This window comes from Tenrec ecaudatus, chromosome 4 (genome assembly GCF_050624435.1).
Source record: "Tenrec ecaudatus isolate mTenEca1 chromosome 4, mTenEca1.hap1, whole genome shotgun sequence".
Taxonomy (NCBI): Eukaryota; Metazoa; Chordata; class Mammalia; order Afrosoricida; family Tenrecidae; genus Tenrec; species Tenrec ecaudatus.
This window is the reverse complement of record NC_134533.1, coordinates 187666278-187691352: the sequence shown is the minus strand read 5'-3', so window position 1 is coordinate 187691352 and position 25075 is coordinate 187666278. Positions and strand designations below refer to the sequence as shown.

Genomic DNA, 25075 nt, shown 5'->3' with positions numbered 1-25075 from the left:
GTGATGCAAGTGCAGAGTACAGAGCTCCTGGCTGCTATCTACCCACAGGGTCAGCAGTTTGAACCCACCAGCTGCTCTGCAGGAGAAAGACATAGCAGTCTACTTCCATAAAGATTACCTGCTACCAGGGAGTCACTTCTAGTGACTGTATAGGACAGAGTGGGACTGACCCTTAAGAGTTTTCGTGTTTATAAATCATTACAGGAGCAGAAAGCCTCATCTTCTCTCTAGGAAGGGCTGGTGGATTTGAACTTCTCACCTAATGGTTAGCAGCCCAATGCATAACCCACTATGCAAAGACTATAGCCTTTGAAACCCTATTGGCCAGTTCCACTCTGAATCAGGATCAACAGGTTTGGGTTTTGACTCTTTGTGAGTGGCGGTTAGGTCCTGAAGGAGATCCGTATTCCTTTACCTAATTGCCCAGGGCTACTTGCTCCCTAGGGCTTGGCGAACACTGCCTTGCCATCCATGCCTTCTGGGTGACAGGTGTCCACATGCTCCTTTGTGTCTGACAATTTGGAGAGCTCACTGCTGTTTCCTGACATGGAAGACCCAACCCTGGCTAAGCCTGATTACTCCACACCTGCCCACCCAGTGATGTGCTACTAAATGTTTAACAGCCAGCCTGGAGGGAGGGGAAGACGCTCTGTACATGCAAGTGTATGTGGATCAATTTACATTTTACTGACTGTGAAAGATGTGATGTGTACAGTTTACAAATAAAATACACTCTTCCTGTATGAAGTGCACATAAGCCCATTAATTCCCCTCCAGAAAGCCTTCCGTCATTTTGCCAGACTCAAATATCTGAAGTCATCCTCTGTTTGCAAATGACAAGTGAGTCTCACTCCGGCCTGGGTGTTGGAATATTGCTGTGTAAGTGAAGAATGAAGACGAGCGTGTAGAAGGCTTCACTTGGTAGTCCATCTCATAAGCAATTTTCTGTTCTCCTGGATTAGATGTTAGTCTTCAAATACTAGGGAAACAAGCCCTCAGAGTGTTGGGCTCTTCACGGGGTAGGGACCATAAACCAGAAACACTTTTGTGGTCAGGCTGCACCTTCAGCGTTTTTGCTCCTCACTGGGAACTCTGGACGAGCAGCTAAGCAGCGTGTCACTCTGGCCCTGATTTCCTGCTACCAGTGTAACCTTTCAGAATGCACAATTGGAGCATGGTACACAATACATATAGCACATGGGTGTTTTTTCTCAGGTGTGAGCATAAAAGCACTACAAGCGGAGACAAGGAGAATAGTAATAATAGTAATTAGCACTGAGGTACTAACCGATGCCTGGCTGCTCCCTCAGCTAGTCAAGGGGCAGGTCAGTAACCTGAGCTGCTCACATCTGATTTAAATCCCCCAGCCCAGGGAGGTGCTTCTGGCTCCTCTGGTTGCAGTCTTACCAGCCTGCACCAGCGAGTCTCTAGGTCGCTCTCGGATTTGGAAACCATCTGTGCAGTTGGGCAGTAGGAAAGAGGGCACCTCCTCTACCACACGTACAACTCTCTGCTGACAGACCCCTGGGTCTGACACAGCCAGCTCCTGCCTCTGAATGAGTCCTGGAAGACGTACTATTGTTCTAGAATTGGGGGTACTCCATACCTCGGTCAGCATCCCTAGATAACTAATTAGGGACTGCTGGACTATTACATTGCTTTAATTAGCATTTTCAAAATTAAATCTAGTATCAACGGTGTCACCATTTGGTACCAGTCACAGAAATAATCATTTCCCCTTAAATTACTTAGGGGACCCCAGACAGTGCCTTTTCTGGGCATTTAACCCCTTTTCTCTGCTTTGGGTTAGCCCTGTAATTAGTTGTCTCTATTTCCACAGAAAGCTCTGGTGGCAGTAGTGGGTGTGAGTCAAACTACAGTCCACAGTCACCTGCTCTCCTCAGGAGAAGATGGGCTTTCTGCTCCTGGGAAGAGTTACAGTCTAGAAATCACACAGGCCAGTTCTGCCTCGCCCTGTAGGGTTGTTTTGAGTTTGAGGGGGGGAGGGGTTGTTTGATATTCCCTCAAGTGCAAAACCTCCAATAAATCTTGTTAGCGAGGAAACCGTATGGGGTAATGTCTTACCCTGTCTGACATTTTAGAACAAGGGAGATTCAAAACTTAATGGAAACTGAAATTGAAAGATCATCACTTCCCACTTATTACTTTTGAAGCCACCTTGTACTATGGAAAGATAGTGATTGGAATGAGAGGGAACAAGTAAAGCAAAACACAATTTTTCTGTTGAAAGACTAGCACATTCAGCCTCCAACCCAAGTCCACGCAGGGATTCAGCGCCTGAGAAAGTTGGGGTTTCACCTAAAAGGTCAGTAAAAGCATTGGAGGAGAGGAGAACTACGATGTCAGAGTGGATGGGCAGGGAGGGCCTTTGTAACCATGCCATCAAACTAGGAAATATTGAAGAAGGATTGATTGATTTGATCACTTAAATTTGAAACTTACCTGTGCAGGCGACATCATCAGGCAGGTGAGAGGACAAATGAGATGGTGGGAGAAAATGTTCACTCCTCACGTAATAGCTGAAAGGGGATTATCCTCAGGTGCACTGAATGCATTTCGGCTGAATACTGAATAAATAGCCAGTGTTAACGGTCCGTGAGCAGCCTCGGGCAAGACTGATTTGCCCATCATCAACTGGACTTCCGAGATACAAGAATAAATATAGCATTCAGTTCCCAGGAACTGAAGTCATCCAACAGTTTTTCAATGTAGTTGTAGAGTTTGTCAGTATGATTGTAGCGCCATAACTTTTTGTTCCTGCCAGCTGTTAGGTGACTCCTGCATATTTGTAGTACTCAGTTCGGTGCTGGTTTTCGCCTTATGAAAAACATGAGTTTATTTGAGGCTCGGTCCGTGATACAGGTTCCAGCTGATGCAGATTTTGCTGCCAGGTTAGAAGGTTTCCTTTTAAAAAGGTACACACTTATATTCTCACCTCCTAGAAGTGAATATTCAGCTGATGGTGAACTGCAGCTGTGTGCAGAGCTTGAAGAAGCAGGCATAAGACATTTGCCACGACATTTCCACTTCTCATAGTTTGGATGTGCTTGCTGTTTCACATGCAGTCAGTGTACTGCCTTCTCGGCCAGCAGCCACTGGGTGCACCTGTCCTCTTCTGAGAGCCTCTAGAGGACATAATAGTAACACTTGTTTGTCTGGTAATCCTTTAACACATGCATGATAATTATACTTCCATGGAACCCTGGTGGGGTGTTGGTTACACGCTGGCTACTAACCGTAAAGGCAGCAGTTCAGAACCACCAGCCACTCTACAGGAGAAAGATGAGACTTTCTACTCTCATAAAGAGTGCTAGTCTCAATTCAAACTCACAAACAACAACAACAAACGGGTTGGCAGAAGGTATATCAAGCTAATGGCAATCTAAAAAAGAGCAGGAGTTGTGATTCTAATCTCTGACAAAATCTATTTTTGTGAGGTGCCGGAAATAACAAGAGATAAGTATGTGCATTTTATAAAACTTACGGGATCAGTAGACCAAGAGCCAGTGAGCATAATAAACATATATACACCCAAGAGACCCATGAGATACGTCACTCAAATCCTTCAAAAGATAAAAAAAGAAGTTAATGGGGTTGACAGTCATTATAGACTTCAGTACACCATTCTCTGAGAAAGATATATCAGCAGAAAAGAAGCTCAACAAGGAAGCTACAGAAATCTACAATCAGACAACGCGACCTGATAGGCATATTCAGAGCTTTCCACCCAACTGCCAAAAATTCACATTCTTTTCAAGTACACATGGCACATATTTGAAAATAGACCACATGCTGAGGCACAAGTCAAATTTGAGCACATTCAGACATACACAGGTCACTCAGACTTCCTTCTCTGACCACTAGGCCATAAAACTGGAAGTCAACAAAAACACAAGGGCAAATACTAGAAGGATGAATAACTTACTTCAAAAGGGGCTAGTGGCCCAAATTAGAAATGAAATTAGGGACTTTCTGGAAACCAATGAAAATGCAACATACCAAAATCTAGGGGACCTAGCAAAGGCAGTTTTCAGAAGATGCTCGATCGCGATAAATGTGCCTATGTAGAAGGAAGAGAGACTTCCGGTAGATAACCTATCACAAAGCCTTCAACAGTTGGAACAGAGTCAACAAAATAATCCTTCTAATAGCAAAAGAAAAATTATAAAAATCACAATGGAGATAAATGAGAGGGGGAAAAAAGGGAGAGAATCAACTCAATAAAAAAGGAAGACAGACAAATGCTTGGGAAAACAAAATCTCCCCATATTATCTTACATAGATGTCAATAACTTGAACAGACCCATAGCAAAAGAAAAAAGATGATTATCAAGGACCCACCAATTAAAAACTCCCTGGCCCACATGACTTCACAGGAGAATTCTACCAACCATTCGGGGAAGAGCTGACACCAATTCTTCACAGACTCTTCCAGAACATGGAAAAGGACGGTGAACGCCCAAACACATTTTAGGAAGCTCGTATAACACCAATAGCAAAACCAGGCTGGAGTCCGACAAGAATCGAGAACTGCAAGCAGATATCTCTAATGAACATAGATGCCAAAATCCTTTACAAAATCCTGCCCAATAGAATACAGAAGTATATAAAAAGAGTAATTCATCATGGCCAGTGGAATTCATGCCAGGGATGCAGGGATGGTTCAACATCCAAAAATCCATCAACATTATCCACCGCATTGAGATGAAAAGGGACATGATGGTATCAGTAGACTAAAAATAAAAAAACATTCAACACATCCAATGCCTATTCCTAATTAAGACACTCAAGAAGATAGGACTGGAAAGGAATTACCTCATTATCATTAAAGCTATATATGAAAACCCAACAGCCAGTGTTAAAAATCAACGGAGAAAAGACAAAAACATTCCCACTGAAAAAGAGAACCAAACAAGGATTCCCCTTGCCCCCACCATAATTCAACATTGCCCTTAAGGTCCTAGTTAATAATGTAAGGTAATGGGAAAATATCAAAGGTAAAAAATATCTGGGTAAAAAGAAGTGAATTTTGAACAGCAGATATTAAGGGCTCAAGTAGAAAACAAATATTTTGAGAATGATGGTGGCAACAAATGTACATATGTTCTTGACACAATGGATGTATATATGGATTGTGATAAGAATTGTGCAAGCCCCCAGTAAAATTATTTTAATCACAAAAAAGTGAATTATTGTTATTCACAGGTGATATGATTTTATATATTGAGAACCACAAAGGTTCCATAATAGGAGTGCTGGAAGCGATAGAGGAATATGGTAGGGGTGGCCGGATACCAGATCACCAAACAGAAGTCAATTGGATTGCTATATACAACTGATGGGATTACAGAAAAAGAGATCAAGAAGGTAGTACCCTTCACAATAACCAAGCACAAATTGAATATTTAGGGATATATCTAACTAAAAAACCCCAAAAGATCTATAAGAGGAAAACTACAGAACATTATTACAAGAAACCAAAATGGACCTTCACAAGTAGAAAAATACCCCATGCTCATGGATCAGTAGACTCAATATTGTAAAGATGTCAATTTTACTTAAGATGCTGTATGCCTAAAAGGCTTAATATAATCCCAATACAAATACCAGCATCATTTTTCTAAGAAATGGAAAAACTGACAACCAACTTCCTATGGAAAGGGAAGAAGCCTATAATTGGCAAAGAACTCCTCAAGAAGAGTAAAGTGAGCGAGCTGGCGTTTCCTGACTTTAAAACTTATTATACAGCCACAGTTGTCAAAACAGCATGGTACTGATATAATGATATATACTTGGACCAATGGATGAGAACAGAAAATCTAGAAATGAAAACAGCAGAATACAGACAACTGATCTTTGAGAAAGGCCAAAAAAAAACAAACATCAAATGCGAAGCAGGTGCCATTTTTTAACAAATGGTGCTGAAAAAACTGGATACCAACCTGCAGAAGAATGAAGCACGACCCATACCTCACCCCATACACAAGGACAAAGTCAAGGTGGATCACAGACATTGAGGTAAGACCCTAAACTATCAAGATCATTATTGAAAAAAATTTGGACAAAGCTTAAGAACCTTACACACCCAGCAGAAGATAAAAATAGACTTATGGGACATAACAAAGATAAAACCACTTGGGTGCCTTGAAAGACTTCATAAAGAGAATACTAACAGCCTACAGACTGGAGAAAGATACTTAGTAATGACCTATCAGACAAAGGTCTTATTACTAAAATATACAGAACCCTACAACCTTACACACACACACACAAACGAATAGCCCACTGAGGAGGTGGGCAAAGGACTTGAACTGAAGATTCACGAAGGAGGAACCCAGAACAGCCAATAAACATGAGAAAATGTTCCCAATCATTAACCACCCAGGAAATGCAAATCACAACAACCGTAAGATGCCCCCTAACACCCATAAGAATACCCCAATTCAGAAAAACAGAAAGCAACAAATGTCGGAGCTTGGGTGGTGAGATAGGAGCTCTCATTCACTGATCTCATAGTGTATATAACCACTGTGGAAAGCGATTCGGCAATACCCAGAATAGATGGAAATAGAGTTACCTTACAGCACAGCAAGTCCACTGGCATATACCCAGGAGAAATCAGAAACAGGCCATGACCAGACATCTGCGCACCAGTGTTCATCGCTGTGGAGTTCATAATCGCAAAGAATTGGAAACAGCCTAAATTTCCCTCAATAGACTATACGCATTTTAAAAACCTCTGGTATATATACACAATGGAGTACTATGCATCCCTAAAAAAGACAGTGATGAAAAGTTGAAACACCTCGTCTTGTGGAAAGAGTTGGAGGATATTATGCTGAGTGAAGTTAGCCCAGCACAAAAAGACAAGTACAACATGAATCCACTAAGGTAAGTTCAAACGGCAAAATAAGCATAGGAGAAAATGTACATATCACAGTTTCCGGACTGAGGACCAGATACTCTGGCAAAAGCCAGACCAAACCCAATGATACATACGTCATCCCCCCAAAAAATAAAGAAAAAAGATGCAGACAGCACCTGTGTGGAAAGACATCTCCCCACCCCATGCCGTTACAGCCCAGAAGGGTGGGGGAAGAAAAAAGACGGCAATTGGGGGATGCTGTACCAAGCCTTGAGGTCAACATTCCTGCTCAGAGCAGTTCATTCGCAGAGAGGACTGACTGCAGGGCCAGCTTCAGTTGGAGATATGACTGCAGGAAGATCAATGGGGTTTTGTAAAAGGCGCATCCCTTGGTCACAAGTGGTGAGGACTAAAAGGGTATTAAGTGTTAAGTAAGTGGGTCCTAGGATATGGACCTCTGAAAGAAGGGGGATTTGACTGATGGATGATAACAGGGCCTGCTCACTGTTTAACAGAGCGATTCCTCTACTCTGGGTCAGGACACCAGTTAGACAGGGAACTATTTGTATCATCTCTTTTTCTTTTCTTTTTTTTCCCCCTTTGGTGTCTATCAATATAAGAAGCAGGATAAGCAACCCCAAGGAGATAGCAATGGGACCAACAATCCAGGAGTGGGGGGTAGGCAGGGGAGGGGAGCAGTGACCCAGTAACTACAAGGACAGGGGAATAGCAAGTGATCTCAAATTGACAGTGAGAAGGGTGTAGTGTTCCTGATTGTGTTTGATCCATTGAAAGGTACCCAAGAGGAATTAATGAGTGGTGGACGATGGGTAAACATGATAGTGGGGCAGAAGGAAAGAAGTAAAAAGTTATATATATCTTACAGGCTTGGAGTTAAACAAGCAGCCATCTAGCAGGGAAGCAACAAAGCCCACATGGAAGAAGCACACCAACCTGTGTGATCATGAGGTTTCGATGGGAAGAGGTATCAGAAGTTCAAAAACAAGCAATCAAATTTATGTGAAGGAGCACAGACAAAATGGAGACCCAAAATCCATCTGTAAGATAATTAGACACTCCGTCACAGAAGGGCCATAAGGAAGGGATGAGATACCCAGGGATGATATATCCAAGGATGATATATACCATTGATAAACAACTAGCTATCCTTTAGTTCGTTAATATTTCCTCCCCTTACTATTATGGTCCTAGTTTTATCGCATTTAATTAAGTCATTCCATGCATGAAATTCAAGATAGATAAACCCTTCAGAAATAGTAACTGAAGTAATGATTCCCTGAGGGTATGGGAAGGGGGGTGACAGGACTGATAGCAATGATGACCATCTAATCCCACTTGAGGGGAATAAATAAAATAATTGGAGGTGAATGGATCCATTGGATGATATCAGATATGGCACCAAATAATAATGATATGTAATAATAAGGGTTTCTGTGGGGGAGAAGGGATAAAGGGGATCTGGTACCAAAGAATTCAAGAAGAAAGAAAATGTTTTGAAACTAATGGTGGCAGCAATTGTACAGTTATGCTTGATCTAATTTAATTATGGATTGTTAGACTATCTGTGAGAACTCCCAATAAAATAAAAGAATTCCAGCCTCAGAAACCCACAGGTGGCTGCCAGGAGTCAGAATCACCTGGATGATGGGGAGTCTGTTCTGTTGTTACTGTTTGACGTTACTCTTCATCTCACAAGATCTTCATCTTGTATGCCATATAGTTTGCCTCTGTCTGAAAGAGAGTTTTCAATTCCAAATGCTTGCCAGTATTTAAAAGACAGTATCACACACTAAAAAACAAGTCCGATGGTGGTGCCAGGTTTCTTAGATCTGATGGAAAACTATGATGTTTGATCTCCACAGGTCCAGTAGAACCCAGATAACTGGGTTTTCTGTCCTCCAGAGGCTAAAACGGAGTTTGGCTGAATACTGAGGCCAAAGCTGAATTTCAGTGCCTCTTTAATGTTTGCAAGATGGAGCATGTCCCTTCATATTAGCAAGAAAAATACAATGAGCAAGAGCATGACCAGGCAGCTCACAGAAGAAATAAACACAAATAGTGCATAAAAAATTTTCGGCCTCAGTGAGCATCAAGTTCAATTTAGTTATAGCAATGAAATTTATTTTTGTCCGGTTAGCTTGGCAGAAAATTGAACGATTGGCAAAGTGGTGTTGGTGAGAATGTCCAGAAACTGGGTAAATTGCACATCCTTTTATCGAAAGACAATTTAGCATTGTTTACCGAAAGCTCACAATGCATACCTCTTAGTCCAGCCCTGCCGCTTGGAGGCACTTATTTTCCAGACGTTCTCCAGCATGTGCACAGGACACGCGCAAGTCTACCATGCTGACAATCCTAGCAGCCAGGAATCAAGTTAAGCATGCCAGGGAAGGCGCTCTTGTTACTAGGAGTAATAAGCTAGAACTATATGGGGTGGTGGTACGTGCCATCAATTTGATTCCAACCCATAGAAATATCTGTGTGGGAGGGAGGGGGGATGCTGATACCAAGGGCTCAAATAGAAAATGTTTCGAAAATGATGATCGCAACATACGTACAGATGTGCTTGATACAATTTATGGATTGTTGTAAGAGCCCCCAACAAAATGATTTATTTTTTTAAATAATAAAATAAATATATATCTGTGTGTGTCACATACAAATATTCATGTGTATACACATACTGGGACTCAGTCGCCAGCCAGTCATGGGAGTGGCATAGGACTGAGCAGCGTTCTATTTCAATATGCATGAGTCCACCACGAGTCAGGTTCGTAGTCGACAACAATGTGTACTGACTTAAGTAACTGCATTCTTTAAAGAGGAAAATGCAAGTTTCAGGCGTGCCTGTCAAATGGATCACACTTTATTTGAGTTATTTATTTATTTATGAAGAGATCATTTTATTTGGGGGCTCTTACAACTCCTATAACAATCTATACATTAGTTGTATCAGGCATATTTGCCATCCTTGTTTTCTAGACATTTGCTTTCTATTGCGCCCCTGGTATCAGCTCCTCTTTCCCCCCTTCCCCTCTCCACCCTCATAACCCCTTGATAAATTATAAATTATTATTTTCATATCTTACACCGACCGCTGTTTCCCTTCCCCCACAGTTTCTGTTGTTCATCCCCTGGTGGCGGGGGGTGGGGGGATTGATCAATAGATTCCCCCTTCCTCCTCTCTGCACCTTTCCCTTACTCTTCTGCTATCACTACCCCCATTCCTGTTTCTGGTTTCTGTGTATTGTTAGCTTTTATCTCTATCTGTACCTGTGCACATGCTCCGGTCTAGCCCACAGGGAAAGGCAGGACTGGAGTCATGATAGTGGGGGGTGAGAAAGCCTCAAGGAACCAGAGGAATGTTGTTTATTTCCTCGGTCCTTTACCATGCCCGCGTTGAATCATCCCTTCCTTGGGACCTTTCTGTGAGGGGATGTCCCATTGTCTACAGGTGGCTTTTAGATCTCTGCTCCAAGCTCCCTTGCTCTCAACAATATGTTTTGTTTCTTTATTTTGGGTCTTCTGATACCTGTTACCCAGTCCCTACCGACACCTCATGAGTGCACCGTCTGCTGTGCTTCTGTGTGAACTTGTTGCTTCTCTGCTGGATGGCCCTTGTTTAACTTCAAGTCTTTAAGACTACAAACGCCTTAGCTTTTGATAGCCAGGCACCATCAACGTTCTTCATCACATTTTCTTATGCACCCATTTTGTCTTCGACAGTTGTGCCAGGAGGCTGAGCATCACAGAATGCCAGGTTGTTAGAATAAAGTATTCTTTCGTTGAGAGAGGGTATGAGCAGAGGCCCGAAGTCTGTCCACTACCTCAATGTATTGCCATATAAATATATGTACCTAGGCCAATACCTCTGTTTTTATGGCTAAATGTATTTACATATTTACACACCTATGCTTATACCTATATCCATAATTTTGCTTCCTAGATCATTCCTCTTTACATTCCTCCTGCCCTATCATCACACTTGCCCTAGAAAGCTGCAGGACTGAAGATCCCAGAGGGATGTAGGGGGAGAAGGAGGAGAAGGAAGGGAGCGGTGAGCAAACAACGCCATAGACATGGGAACAACTAGGGAATTAAAATCAACAACAAGGAGGACGTAGAGATCCTGGGAGTGTTGGAGCAACAGCAATCTAGCTGAGGGAAATTACTAAATAATTTTTAAAGGAAAGAATTATGGAAACAAACCATTAAGGGTAGTAACTTCAAGATTGAAGGGGTAGAGAGATACAGAAGTTTGGGGGCGGAAGGTAGTGTTTTCACTCATGCATGCTTCTTTATGATTTGAACGTATTATTTGTTAGTAATAACTTGCTAGTTGTTGTCCTCCAGTCATTCCCAACTCAAAAAGTTCTACTCCACGCATGAGGATCCAGGAGGTGCCATGGATTGTCATCATCAATTACTTTTTGGTTTTTAAAAAAAGACTTAAATAAATGAAACCGGGCCAGCCAAAATTATGGAAGAAGCAGTACATGCGAGAAACAAATGTGTGTTGGCTCTTCCTCTTCAAGGCAGGAGACTCACAGGCGTGGTGGCCAGCCAAAAGGCGGCTGTAGAAGCCCATGGTCTGGGGCGATAGCAGGGTATAAATCAGGGTCCTCAAACCTTTTAAACAGGGGCCAGTTCACTGTCCCACAGATGCGTTGGAGGGCCAGACTATAGTTTAAAAAAAAAACTATGAACAAATTCCTGTGCACACTGCACATATCTTATTTTAAAGTAGAAAACCAAACGGGGCAAAAACACCTGGCGGGTCAGACAAATGTCCTCGGCGGGCCACATATGACCCGCTGGCCGTAGTTTGAGGACCCCTGATATAAACCGTAAACGCCAATAATAAAATATTACATGTTTTTCAAAGACCAGAGAAAGAAGCTGTCCGAATCACTCTGATTGCTAATGATACACAGCTGGAAAACTGACTTAGGTGACTGAAGCCCTTTGTGGGGCTAGTGCTCTTGCCTTTGGAGTAACTGTGCTATTTGTTGTCATTGTTTTGCATTTGTGCCCCACTTACTGGTCCTGTGTTCTTCTGTCCACCCATCCATACTGTCAACTTGGAGGCGCACAGATGGAAGTTAAGGTGCAGGGGGGCGGGAATTGGAACCGATAGCCCTGTTTTTACCCATAAAAGAAGCTGAAACCTAGTGCGGACTCAATAAAGACTTGTTGAGTGGACCCATGTTTGGCTCCAGTCTAGTGGGGGAAATGGATAGGGAAACACACCATTCAAAGGGGTGTTGTGGGGCGAGGGGGAAAGAGAGGGTATTGTGGACTGGTGCAATGATAGAAGTATAAGCCAGTTAAACAGATGAGGCCCTTAAGACGCCTGGGAAACCCAGAGAACATGTGCCCGTGTTTGAACTAAATGTTGAAACACCAAGAAGCCTGGCTCTGCAAAGATGTGGGAGAAGTCTGTCTCCCAGGAAGGGATGCAGCTGAGCAAAGGCACAGTGTCCGAAGAGAACAGGGCTTGTTAAAGCAGCCACAAGCCCTCCTGGTGTGATTGAAGTGTGGGTGAAGGCGGCTGGAAGGAGGGGGTGCATTACACAAAGCTCAGGGAGCTATGCAGAGAAGTTTGAGTCTGATCGGAAGAACTCCTTCCAGGAGAGGAAGACACACACAATGCTTCATGTTGAAACAGCAGCAGAAAAAAAAACTTTTTTGTGCTCCCCAAGGCTTAATTGCATTTAATTCTTAAGACAGCCAATGAAATATGGGCACTGTTCTATTGTCTCCAGTTTGCAGTTGAAGAAACTGAGGCACAGAAAGGCTAACCGTTTGGCCCAAGGTGATCTGGGGGAGCTGAGATGCAAACCAGGCAATGGGACGCAACAGTCCATGTTCACTCTCTTGTAAGCTTTCGTCAAAGGCATGTATTTCTCTCTCTCTCTGTCTCTCTCTCTCTCTCTCTGTCTCTCTCTCTCTCTCTCTCTCTCTCTCTCTCTCTCTCTCTCTCTCTCTCTCTCTCTCTCTCTCGTTCTCTCTCTTTGAAACTAGCTATATATTTTCCTCCTTTGGTAACAAATTCAGACCTGGGCTTACATCTGTTGGATAAGAAATCTGGAGAGTGTTTAAGGCTGAACATGCATTTGTTTTTTCTGTGAAAAAAATATCAAGGAAGAAAATGGCCTTGTAATTTCTTCCACCCCACCAACCAACCAAGGTAGAATGTTGCTGGTCTTTGAAAGTAGAATGCTCAGGCGTCCGCCTGGCTCGTGCCCACTCCGTGGTGCTTGCCCGCCTCACACCTTTCCGGAGGAACACAGGCAGATGCTCATCCGGGCTCAGACCTGAGTGAACCAGTTCAGAGCTTCTTGAATTCTGGTTAGTCTGGGGGACGTGGTTGAATTTTGGTTTCTGCACGTTGGCGATTGCACAGAATAGATAGAAGCAACCATTTCAAAGCCCACACATCTATTTTTGGGGATACAGTAAATCTAGAAAACTGGCCTCTCTAGGATCGTGGTAAGATGCTTACCTGCAAACGTGAGAAAATTGCAGTAAAGGTCCCAAAGGTTCGATTGTCATCCCTCAGCGTCTGGCCCGAAGAGTGTGACTTAATGATGAGGAGGCCTGAGACGGTCTCTGCAGACTGGCCTCAGGTTACCAGTGGTATGAGGCCACAGACAGGCTTCCCGTGCCTTTGCCTTTTTGTTATTTAAAAGATAACGGAGTTTTCCCGCAAACTTGTTGAAGCATGTATGCTCGTGTGTGTGTGTGTGTGTGTGTGTGTGTGTGTGTGTGTGTGTGTGTACGCACGCAGGGGGGGGGGTTAAAAAATTGTCATTTACCAGTTTTACTTTCCCCTTTTGCTTGTTTCTTATCTGCTGCCTCTTAACCACTACACTCTGCACACCCAAACCTGGGAAAAATAAAATTAGAGCCAGAGGGAAATTAGAGGGGCGAGCTGAGCAGTGTACGAGCCCGCGTGCCTTTTCCTTTTATGTTGCTTCCGTTTTCATTCAGCGGGGTTTCTCTCTGGGGAGTGACCAGTCTCCCAAGCCACCTGTGAACACGGTGCTTTTCAAACCTCTCCCCTCTCCGCCCCCTCCCTTCACCTGACGTGTTTGAAACACCGGCAAGCACTTCTAGAGACATCTCGGATTTTGAATTAATTTTTGGTCTTTGTGTGTTCAGAAACCTTATTCTGCTGACCGTGTGTGTGTGTGTGTGTGTGTGTGTGTGTGTGTGTGTGTGTGTGTGTGTGTGTGTGTCCCTGTTTAAATTGTACAGCCCCATTTTAGGTCGAGGCCCACTGTTGAAGACGCTTTGGCTCCGAGCCCTCCTCCACCCCTCACTCAGCTTTGAGCAAGTAACTGATCCTCCTGAACTTTACTGTTCTCATGTGTCAACTCCCACAGAGATTGGGATAGTTCATGTGTTAACGTTTGAGAACATGGCAAATCGGTCAAGTGCTAGATGAGTTAGCTTACGTGAGTTCTGATATTCCCCAGCAATTTTGAGGAAGATGTGTCCCGTCTCTCTAGCAGCTGCTGCAGGATTGTGTTGAGCGGAGGCTCGGAGCATGTCCACCGAGCAGGAGCGTATGTACCGCCTCAAAATGGATGGGAACATTTGGTTTTCAGCGTCACACATGTGGGTGTAAAACCGGAGGACCTGTAATCGTAAAACATCATGTCAGCTGCCCTGCTGGCTTCCATGTTGGGCTACTAACCACAAGTTCAGCAGTTCAAAACTACCAGCCGCTCCACAGGGGACAAAGGAAGCGTTCTAGTCCCGTAACAGGTTGAAGTCTTGGACAGCCAGGTGGGCAGCCCCACCCTGCCCTGAAGGCAGCTGTGAGTCGGATTGACTCCATGGCAGTGAGTTTGGTCTGAGCGAATTTGACATCAAGTCCTTTCCAGCTCACAGCAGCCTGTGTGTGTCAGGCTAGGACTCTGCTGCAGAAGTGGACAGCCGGGCATTTCTTCCGTGGGGCCTCTGGGCGCACTGCGTGAGCAGCCAAACACGTTAACTGTTGGCACCACGCATGGACTCTAGTTCCTTGCCAGCAGGGAATTTCAATATGCTTTGGGGGGAGGGGAGGGTAAGCCCATTACTTTTCATTTCCTTTTTTCCAGTAGCTTTTTGAACCACCCCCCTCCTATGTCCCCTGGGCTATCTACCAAGGCCCCCCCAGAGCTGCCTTCCCTACTCCTCCCCAGCACTTTCTCCACGAACTGCCTACTTCAGCACAAAGGGGGGCGGGCAGAGGAAAGGTGTGTGAGACTTGGCAGGAAGTGGGATGAGGTACCTGCCTTAGCAAAGATAGATGACTCTTCTGGAAGGGGCTCAGCGGTAGTGGTAATCAGCCCCCCTGCTTCAAACAGCCCCTCTGCCCTCCCTAGAGCCTCTCTGCTCCATCGGCTCCACAGGAACAGGAAGGGGGAAGGCTGGTATGGACTGACAATGGACTCTGCTTCCCTTTCAGCTGACCCTCTGGTAGGCAGCATCGCCACGCAGTACATGACCAACAGAGCAGAGCACGACCGGATGGCCCGACAGTGGACCAAGCGGTACGCCACCTAGGGGCCCGCTGCGCCTCCCCGCCGGACCTGTGCAAGCACATTCACCAAGTGCATCAAGAGCCCTGCCCTCCCTCCCAACCTCGGTTCTTATTTTGAATAGCTTTTGAGCCGTTCTGTGACGGTTTGTTCTCCATCCCCCGCCTACTTACTCCTCCCCTCCCGGTGATGCCTTTTTTTGTTGTTGTTATTTTGTTTCTTAACTTGAAAGATTTGAATTTGTTTGTTTGTTTTCCCCACCTCCAAATGGATGGAAACTTCTGTTTTCAGTACAAAAAAAAAAAAAAGTTGGACCTGTAATAGTAAAAGCTTTCTTAGAAAGCTTTGTATTACTGTGTGGTTTTCTTTGGGTTTTGTTGTTTTTTTCGGTTTTGGTTTTGTTTTTCCCTTGTCGTTGGTTTCTTGTTCCTTTTACGCAATCTTTGGGAATTCTCTCTCGTTTCTACTTCGACGTAGTGCTTAGGGTTGATTTTTGTACGGAAGCCTCTCTTGGTGGGTGCATGCTACTGGGAACAAGTGTTTGTACAAACGCTTAAATCAGAACCACTGTGCATTACTGAGACTCTGTTTGTCACAGCCTTCCTTCTGTCCCCCACGCAGAAGACTGGTGGATTGAACAAAATAGTATGTATTTTGATTTACTTCAAGTGCTTGTAAATTTCTTAGGGACCCGTCACGTTTGACTGTGGATCAGTTGATGTACACTTGTATTATTAAAGCACTCAATAAATCACTGTGGCGGATACACACACGTGTGGTAACCCTGTGGGTTTGCTCTGTGCCCTGGTGACCCGACTTGTCTAACTCGAGCACAGGTGAAAGGGCATGTTGGTTTTCTGTTTGTTTCATCGCAAACAATGTACTATTTCTTTGCAGTTGCGTTGCTTGGAGTGTGGAATTTCTGCAGACCTGCGACTGGCCTACTGCTTCCATGGTTGGTTCAGTAGTTAGCTGTCCTTTCGCATATTGGCTGGACAGGGCTTTCTCCCAGGCAGCCTCCTGGTGAAACCTTTCTCCTCACCAGTCACACAAGGGGCCACTCCAAAGATAACCTTCCAGAGAAAGTGCAGTCCGGGCGGCTCTTCGTGTCCAACCACAGCGGCGTGCACTTCGCTCTTCCTTTTCCTCGGAAATTGCCATGATGATTCGCGCCAAGTTCTGCTTTGTCATGTTTTGGTTCAATTTGAGTGGAAGAAGTAAACCTAACCGTACTTGTGGTCAAGACATTCAGGCCCTCTGGCTGTGACCTTCAGGCTATTTTAGGCATGCAGCGGTGGGAAGCAGCGGAAATCTGATCTGTGGGTGATAACGTGTGAAAAAAACACAGTGACAGCCTGATGGATATATCGGGTGTGATAGCCAGGCACCTTGAGAGCTCCTGCCTCCACCAATTAGTATCCTGGAAGGAGCCATTAACATCTGTACTGCTAAATAGTAGCTTTTACACGGAAAAATCTTTCCCCTCTACATAGTGAAACATTGTAGGTCTATGGTTCAAAAAGGGCCCTTTTTGTTGCTGTTTTCCAGTGGTTAAAAGAAATCCTACAAGAGATTTAAGTGTTGGAAATGCCACATTTAATCTAAAGCACCTGGCAACATTTTTTGTTTCCTTTTTTATCTCCGTGTTATCGTTTGTCTCATTTTAAACCATCTTCTACTGTGCCAATTATAACCATTCATCTCTGTTGGTACAGCGGAAAAGGGCTACAGCCAGTGTACCAGTTCATAAGTGTGGCTGTAACCCAGTGCAATCATATTTACAAAATCAGCCGGGGACCACGTTTGGCTGTTGTGAGGTTGTTTTCCAACCCTTGAGTAGACCACCCTACAAGAAGAAAAGAGCTAAGTGAATGTCAGAAGAGACTCTGAAAGTTGCTCTTGATCATAAAGTAGTGAAAGCAAATGGAAGAAAGAATGAAAAATGAACAGAAAACTTCAAAGCCCTAGAAGACAAAGCAAAGCATTACAATTAAATGTGCAAATCCCAAGTTAAAAAACTGAAAAGGAAGAATACACTCTGTGTATATTTAATTGAAAGAATTGGTGAAAAAATTCAAGCCTTCCTTGAGTTGTGGTATTGAAGGCTTGCACAGGTAAAATATTGGATGATGGAGGAAACATCAAAAGAAGGTAGAAGGAATAAATAAAATCACCATTATAAAAAAAACTAGTTTACGTGCAGCCATTTCAGATGGATAGCATATGATCAAGAATCAGTGGTAATGAAGGAAGAGTCCAAGCTGCACTGAAGGCATTAGCAAAAAGCAAGGCCCCAAGAATTGGCAGAGTACCACTTGAAATATTTCAACAAGCTGATTAAACGCTGGAAGCACACTCTCACCTATGTTAAGAAATCTGGAAGACAGCCACCCAGCCCACTGACTGGAAGAGATCCTCATTTGTACCCATTCTAAAGAAAGATAACAGAATGCTCAAATTATAGAACTATCATTAATTATCACATGCAAGTAAAATTTTGCCGAAGATCATCCTATATCAGTTGCAGCGATCCTTTGACAGAGAACTGCTGGAACTTGAGGCCCCATTCAGAAGAGGACGTGGAACAAGGGAGGTCATTGCTAATGTCAGGTGGATCTTGACCGAGAACCAAGAATACCTGAAAGATGTTTACTTGGGTTTTAGAAGTATACAAAGGCATCTAACTGTATCATAACAAACAATGGGTTGCCTTGAGAAGAATGGGAACTCCAGAACACTTCATTGGGCTCATGCAGAACTTGTACATGGGTCAAGAGGCAGTTGTGCACACAGAACAAGGGCACACTGCATGACTGGTGTGGGTCAGGGTTGAATCTTCTCACCATACTTACTCAGTCTGCATGCTGAGCAAATCATCAAAGAAGCTGCGTTCTATGAAGAAGAAGAAGGGGGCATCAGGATTGGAAGAAGGCTTATTAAAAACCTGTGACATGCAGATTGCACAAATTGCTGGCTGAAAACCAGGAGGACTTGTAGCACTTGCTGATGAAGATCAAGGATTGATTGCAGCCTTCAGTGTGGTTTGCAACTTCATGTAAAGGAAACCCAAATCCTCATCACTGGACCAGCAGACAACGATGTGATAAAGGGGGAAAAGATTAAAGTTGTCAAAAGAATCAAGTGATTTGGGCAAATTTGCTGCACACGACTTCTTTAAAGTGTTGAAGAGCCAGGATGTCACTTGAGAGGACTAAAGCGTCCCTAACCTAAGCCAGGCTATTCCCAGCACCCTCGTGTGCATGAGAAAGCTTACCCGTGAATAAGGAAGACCGAAGAAGAATTGCCCGTTGGACTGACGGTGCTGGTGAAGACGATTGAAAGGACGGACCATGGACAGCCAGAGAACAAACGAATAATTCTTGGAAGAAGTACAGCCAGAATGCGCCTTAGAGGCAAGGGTGGCGAATGTCATTTCACTTGCTTTGACACGGTATCAGGAGAGACCTCCTTGGGAAAAGACGTCCTGCGTGGTAGAGGGTCAGTGACAGAGAAGACCCTCCCTGAGACGGATTCACACAGGGACTGCAACAGCAGGCTCACACTGATTGTGAGGATGGCACAGGGCCGGGTGGTGGTTCATTCTGTTGTACATGAGATCACTGAGCCCGTACCTACTTAGCAACACCTGACAACAGAGTGGAAGCAAAGAAGAGACAGACAACGAGGTACTGATAGTCCGGCCGACTGATTCAGCGGAGCTGATGTGACCGTTCTCGTACCACCCACCTCCCCCCAAAGACAAACTGGGCTTATAAGGATACTGATTTATAAAAAGGCTACCGTACCAGAAACCAAAGAATAAAATGAGATATTCGGCTTACATCGGCGCCAACTTAGGATGGGAGGTTACAGAACAGAACCCCATCTTAAGATTGAGGACTGCCTGTATTTTAAAAATTCTGTCTTTAAGCAAGAAAGCTGCAATATAAGACAAGACGATCACTTTTTGAAAATTACTCATAATGTTTTACTGACTAGACTTTTTCACCACAAAGGTTCATATTTCTCTAAATTTTGAAATTCAACCCCAAACATATTGAACCACTATGATGTGAAATTTTATGCATCTCGCTCTCTCTCTCTCTCTCTCTCTCTCTCACGCTCGTTAACTTTTGATGGATTAAGCCCACAGTATTAATAGTGACTTTCACGGACAATGTTTAAATTCATTTTGCCTTTCTCTTGAAAGGTCAGCTCCCCTGTACACACGTTTTAAATACATACAAAATATTAAACTTTATACCTCCTGTCTGGTTGTGTCTAGGGTGTGATGGAGATAACAGTACTCAGAAAATCCTGTCATAAACGCTCATTTGCTTTCCTCTACACCATTTTGGCTTTTTATACCAACCTGTGATATGAAAAGGCCGTAAAATTTCTGTTCACGTTTTTATGAACTCTAAAGGCTTTATGACAAAAAAATAACTACACAGTGCTGTAAAATGTAAAAGCTACAGAGACTCCACTGCGACGTTCACCTCGGACATGAACAAGCCCTCAGGTGAGCCTGGCACCTCTAGACTCTCAGAACCCCAGTCATTGCGCTCGGGATTAGTCATCACGGCAGGCAGGGCAGTCCCAGTAAGCTTCCAAAACTGTTTGTAAAATCAGATGCAGGTGGTAGTTAGCGCCCCGAAAGCTAAATAGCCTTGCTGATAATGATGCAGAACGTATTTTCAAATTTAGGAATGGTTATGTACCTCTTATTCCACTTGTTGCACCAATCATTAATTGTGGTTTTTTCAAAAGCCAAGTGGGTGCCAACTCATCAGGAGCCCACAGGCCAGGGTCGAACAGCTCCTGTGAGCTTCCGAGGCTGCGAACTGCTGACCTTGCAGTTGACGCAGGTCATAACCACCGGCCACCAGAGCCTCCAGCTGTAACATGGCTCGATGGAAGCTGTGTCGAACTGAGGCGTGTTGGTCCAAGAAGGTGACCTCTGAGGTGATAATGTATTGATGTTAAATAACTCCAAAGACTGTCTCCTTGGTTTGTTACAAAACTGCAAACACACAAAAGGGTCTTCACCTGGTTTTTGGTTTCTTGGTAGAAAATGCAGAGGTCGGCCATCTTATTCCAGGATTTGAAAGTACACTTAGTAGTTTGGAAATCATGAAAAAATCAAAGCGCATTATTGAGAATACACCATGTACTGGACATGCTAATAAAAAGTTAACCACAGAAACACCTCAGCCTAGTCATCAGGAGAACACGCCAAGGCCCTGCTTTCATTTGCTGCAACGGCAGAAAACCCACAAGTACATGGTTTCAGCAACGAGCATAGCTTCTCACAGCTGAGGACGGCCGGAGGTCCAAATACAGAGAGCCGGCTAGGGGAAGGCTTGCTCTCCGGGTCCGCTCCAGGATCAGATCCCTGTCGCCTTTCAGCATTGTGGGCTCAGCGTCCTTGGACACCTCCGTGTGTCTTGACCTCGGTCTTCCCCTGGACCTAGGAGGTTCACAGAGCAGGGCTCCTGTTCCGCTGCCCACTCTTCTTTCTTGGGGGTGGTGGACCCCTCTCTGTCTGCCTCCCTCTCTTTCCCCAGATCAGGGCTGGGCCAGCATCCACTGTGTGAAACCCCACCCTTCATCCTCTGACTGGTCCAGCACGTCTGACTCATCCTGGAGGATCATTGTGTGTCCCACAAACTACTGAGAAGCAGGGCCCGGCCATGTTGGCATGCTTTGGGGAGATACAGTTCCATCCTGAAAAGTATCAACATGAGATTCCCACCTAAATATGTGATATGAGAGCCCATGCTCTCGACGATAAAAGCACATGTGCTTTTCTTCTGAATCCGTAGGTCACATGGTGAAGACAGGTTGGCATCATTCTCAGACTTGAAGTACGACACCATCCCTAGGCAGCAGGGGGTTGGGGGGAGAAAGTGTGAGGCTCACCCTGTATTAGATTCAGGACCCAAACAGGAAGAACTAGAGTGCTCATCTTCAAGATGCGTCTTTACGATGAGACCACCATGTCTCTGCTGGAAACCTTGAACTTCCCTGCACCCCGTACTGCCTTAAAAAGGGTATTCTTTACTTTTTTAATTATCAGGCATAATTCTTCAGTGTGCCATTCATGCTTTAAAGAGAAATGTGTTCTTATTTAACACTGAACGCTATTGAAATTATGCCCCCAAAACCCTGCCAGAGGACCCCGACCTAGCCATGTAGTTTATATCCAGGTAGCTGTGTCCCTCTGTACAGGCCTTCTCTGTCGTGCCAGGCCCTTGGGCCCTCTGAGCACAGCCCATATCCCAAGATATTTTTAGAACTGCCCTCAGAGGAATCCAGGCGGGCCTGCTTGCGTGGTGAGCCCTGGCAATTGAAGCTACACCAGGTCTTCAAGAGGCTCAGAGTATGTTGGGCTCCAAGGAATTGCCCTGGGGGCAGACTTTTCCTCAAGTCCAAGCTCGCTTCTCCACTGGGGGAGATGCTGGAACATTCCTTCTCGGGGCTCTTTGCTTTCTCCTGCCCCACTGGAGTGCTCCTGGTCTAGGTTAGGACCAAAGCTGCTTAAACTGTGGGTCCTCACCCCACATGGGGTCATGTAACTGAATTGGGGGGGGCACAAAAAGGACCGGTGCTGAGAGTGGCAATTCCCCCCCCTCCCAAAGGTGGAGGGAAGGTGAGGTGAAAATTGGGAACCGATTACAAGGATCTGCATATAATCCCCTTCCTGGGGGATGGACAACAGAAAAGTGGGTGAAGGGAGACATCGGAGAGTGTAAGATATGACAAAATAATAATAATTTATAAACTATCAAGGGTTCATGAGGGAGGGGGAGCGGGGGGCTCAAGCAGAACGCAAATGGTTTGAGAATGATGTACAAATGTGCTTGACACGATGGATGGATTGTGATGAATTGTATGAGCCCCCAATAAAATGATTAAAATAAAACAACAAAAATATGTCGGCAACAGCAAAGGTCCCTGAAATACATGACCCAAAAGATATTTCCGACCCAACACAGAACATGATGAATCCACAGAACATGATGAATCCACATGATGAATCCACGGTGGCCCATGCTGCCAATTCCTCAGGCGGAAAGGGGACTCGGTAGGAAAAGCTTAAGAAACCATGGGATTGCCACCTCCTAATTTGAATCAGGGAAGGGCATGGGGGTGGGTGGTATGGCTTGGAATCCCTTTTAGTCCAAGCAACCCAAGACTGCCATTCCTCTGGGCTCTGGCTGAATGCCAGGCTCAGCCCATTTGACCCATAAGATTGTTCTGCTTGAGAAATGCCGACAATTGCGGTGGAGGTACCCACCCTGTGCCCTGTTCCCTGACTCCTGGCTCTGCGGCTGTGCCCAAGGGACTACAGCAGCGGTTCTCAACCTGTGGGTCACAACCCCTTTGGGGGTCGAATGACCCTTTCACAGGAGTCGCCCAATTCATCACAGTAGCAAAATGACAGTGATGAAGTAGCAACAAAAATAATTTTGTGGTTGGGGGGTCACCACCACATGCGGCATTAGAAAGATTGAGACCACTGGACCCAGGTATATATGCTGATCTACAAATTAGTAGTCTGAAGCATCATGGAGTTTTGGAGAGGAGTAAGAAGAAAATTCTGGAATCTTAAAAATCTCATGCTCCGGGGCGGGAGGGGAAAAAATGAGCTGATGCCAAGGGCTTAAGTGGAGAGCAAATATTTTGAGAATGATGAGGGCAATGAATGTACAAATGTGATTTACACACTTGATGTATGTATGGATTGTGATAAGAGTTGTATGAGCCCCTAATAAAATGATTTAAGAAAAATCTCATGCTCGTGACCCAAACAGCAGAACGGAGAGAGAATGTACTCTGATCTCATTTCTCTGCTTATAAGCCCACGTCGTCCAAGAGAGTGCCACCCCAAAGACCCCGGCCCCCAGACTCCCATGTCAGGGGTTCAGTTCTATTTATACAGAACAGATACCGGATCCCACTCACACATCATCGCCCTCCTCCCAGTCAGCATTGCCGTCCCACCCATCTTTTTAAAAATTAGGTGAGAGGTCAGAGTTCAGGATGGCGCTCACTCCTGACGTCGGGGAGGCAGAGGAGGCCTGGGAAGGCCTGCAGCAGAAAACTAACCAGTGCTTGACCCTGAAGCCCCGAGAAACAGCAAGCCCGAGCCGTCTGGTCAGAGGGCAAGAATGGCAAACGGGGCAGGGAGAGCACCTCGCCCGGCACCGCCTGCCTCTGCGCTGAAATCACCTCCATCTGACACTTCAGTTTCCCGAGGGTTGAATGGAGCAAGATCACCTTCCATGCGGCTGGAGGGGAATGCCCCGGTTTGAGAAGAGAAGTGGTTTGCTTGATAGAAAAATGGCAGCAGGAGCCACGTTGTGCTGTGCCAAAGCCATGGTGTGTGCTCATGAGCTCAATGAAGCTGAAAGTAGGAAGCCAAGTGCCGCTTTATCCAGCAACAGTGAAGCCAGGTGCCGGCTCGGAGAGGCAACTAAGAGTGGACATTCCTGGCCACGCGGAGTGGAGCCAGCGAGAAAGGAGAACTTGCAGGGAGTGATTATGTGATGGTACCTGGCTGGGAGACCAGGATGCAAAAGCAGGCATCGATCCATCGATGCAGTTGTGCAGCACGGAGTCTTTGAGGTTTAGTTACCCATGTTGACAACATGGTCAGTCAAGTTACTGTCATCTCCTATTTTGTGGATGAAAGAGCTTCCTCTCCCGAGATTTGGGTTTGAAGTGCAAACTGGATACTCGGTGCCCCTGCTTCCTCTGCCTGTGGCTGTCCAGTGCCACGGAACCAATGCACCGTCCGCACCGTGACTCTTCCCCTTGAGCCCATCTAGCACCCACCCAGCGTGACGTCCTCCCCCAGGGACTGGTCTCACCTGATCATATGTTCCAGTTTCATGAGCCTCAATTTTAAGGAACATTCTGGATGTACAACCCCCAGGACACATTTGTTCATTCTTCTTTCGGTGCTGGTGTGCCTCATCAATCTTCTTCACAGCTCCATCATGCAAAAACATCGATTCTTCTTCAGTCTTCCTTACTCAACGTCTAGCTTAAACACACATATATGAGGCTATTGAAAATGCCATGGCGTGGGTCAGGTGCACCTTAGTCCTCAAAGGGACATCTTTGATTCTTAACACTTAAAAGAGGTTCTGGGCAGCCGATTTGCACAGTGCAATAGATCGTTTGATTTCGTGACAGCGGCTTCTGTGAGCATTGATTGTGGATTTAATCAAATTAATTCTCTGACAACATCAGTCCTTCCTCTGTATGTCATGCTGTGGCTTATTGATCCCGTTGTGAGGAATTTTGTTTTCTTTACACCGAATTGTGATCCGTGCTAGAGATTTTAGTTTTTCATCTTCATCAGTAAGTGCTTCCAGTCCTCTTGCGTTTGAGCAAGCCAGTTTGGGTCATCTGCATATGGAAGGTTGCTGATGAGCCTTCCTCCGATCTTGATGCCACTTTCTTCATAGCTCGTCTTCTCAGATGATGTGCTCGGTAGACAGATGTAATAAGCATGGTGGAATGATAAAGCCCCGTCACACAAAATGAGTGCATAAGCAAATGTGAAGAAAGCTGAAGGTGCCCAGCTATAAAAAGACAGTGTCTGGAATCTTAAAGGCTTGTAATT

General features: G+C 44.9%; 1 protein-coding gene across 3 annotated transcripts in view; it reads left to right on the top strand.

Moving 5' to 3' along the window:
* The window catches only part of UBE2E2 (ubiquitin conjugating enzyme E2 E2), a 349451-nt gene extending 324795 nt beyond the window's left edge, over positions 1-24656 (top strand). The window contains exon 6 of one of the 3 annotated variants that reach the window (XM_075547168.1): positions 15366-24656. In XM_075547168.1, the coding sequence (XP_075403283.1) occupies positions 15366-15463 (98 nt within the window). In that variant the 3' untranslated portion in view covers positions 15464-24656. The remainder of the gene's footprint in view (positions 1-15365) is intronic. The other 2 variants (XM_075547167.1, XM_075547166.1) reach the window with 2 other exon arrangements.
* Positions 24657-25075: the final 419 nt, after the last annotated feature.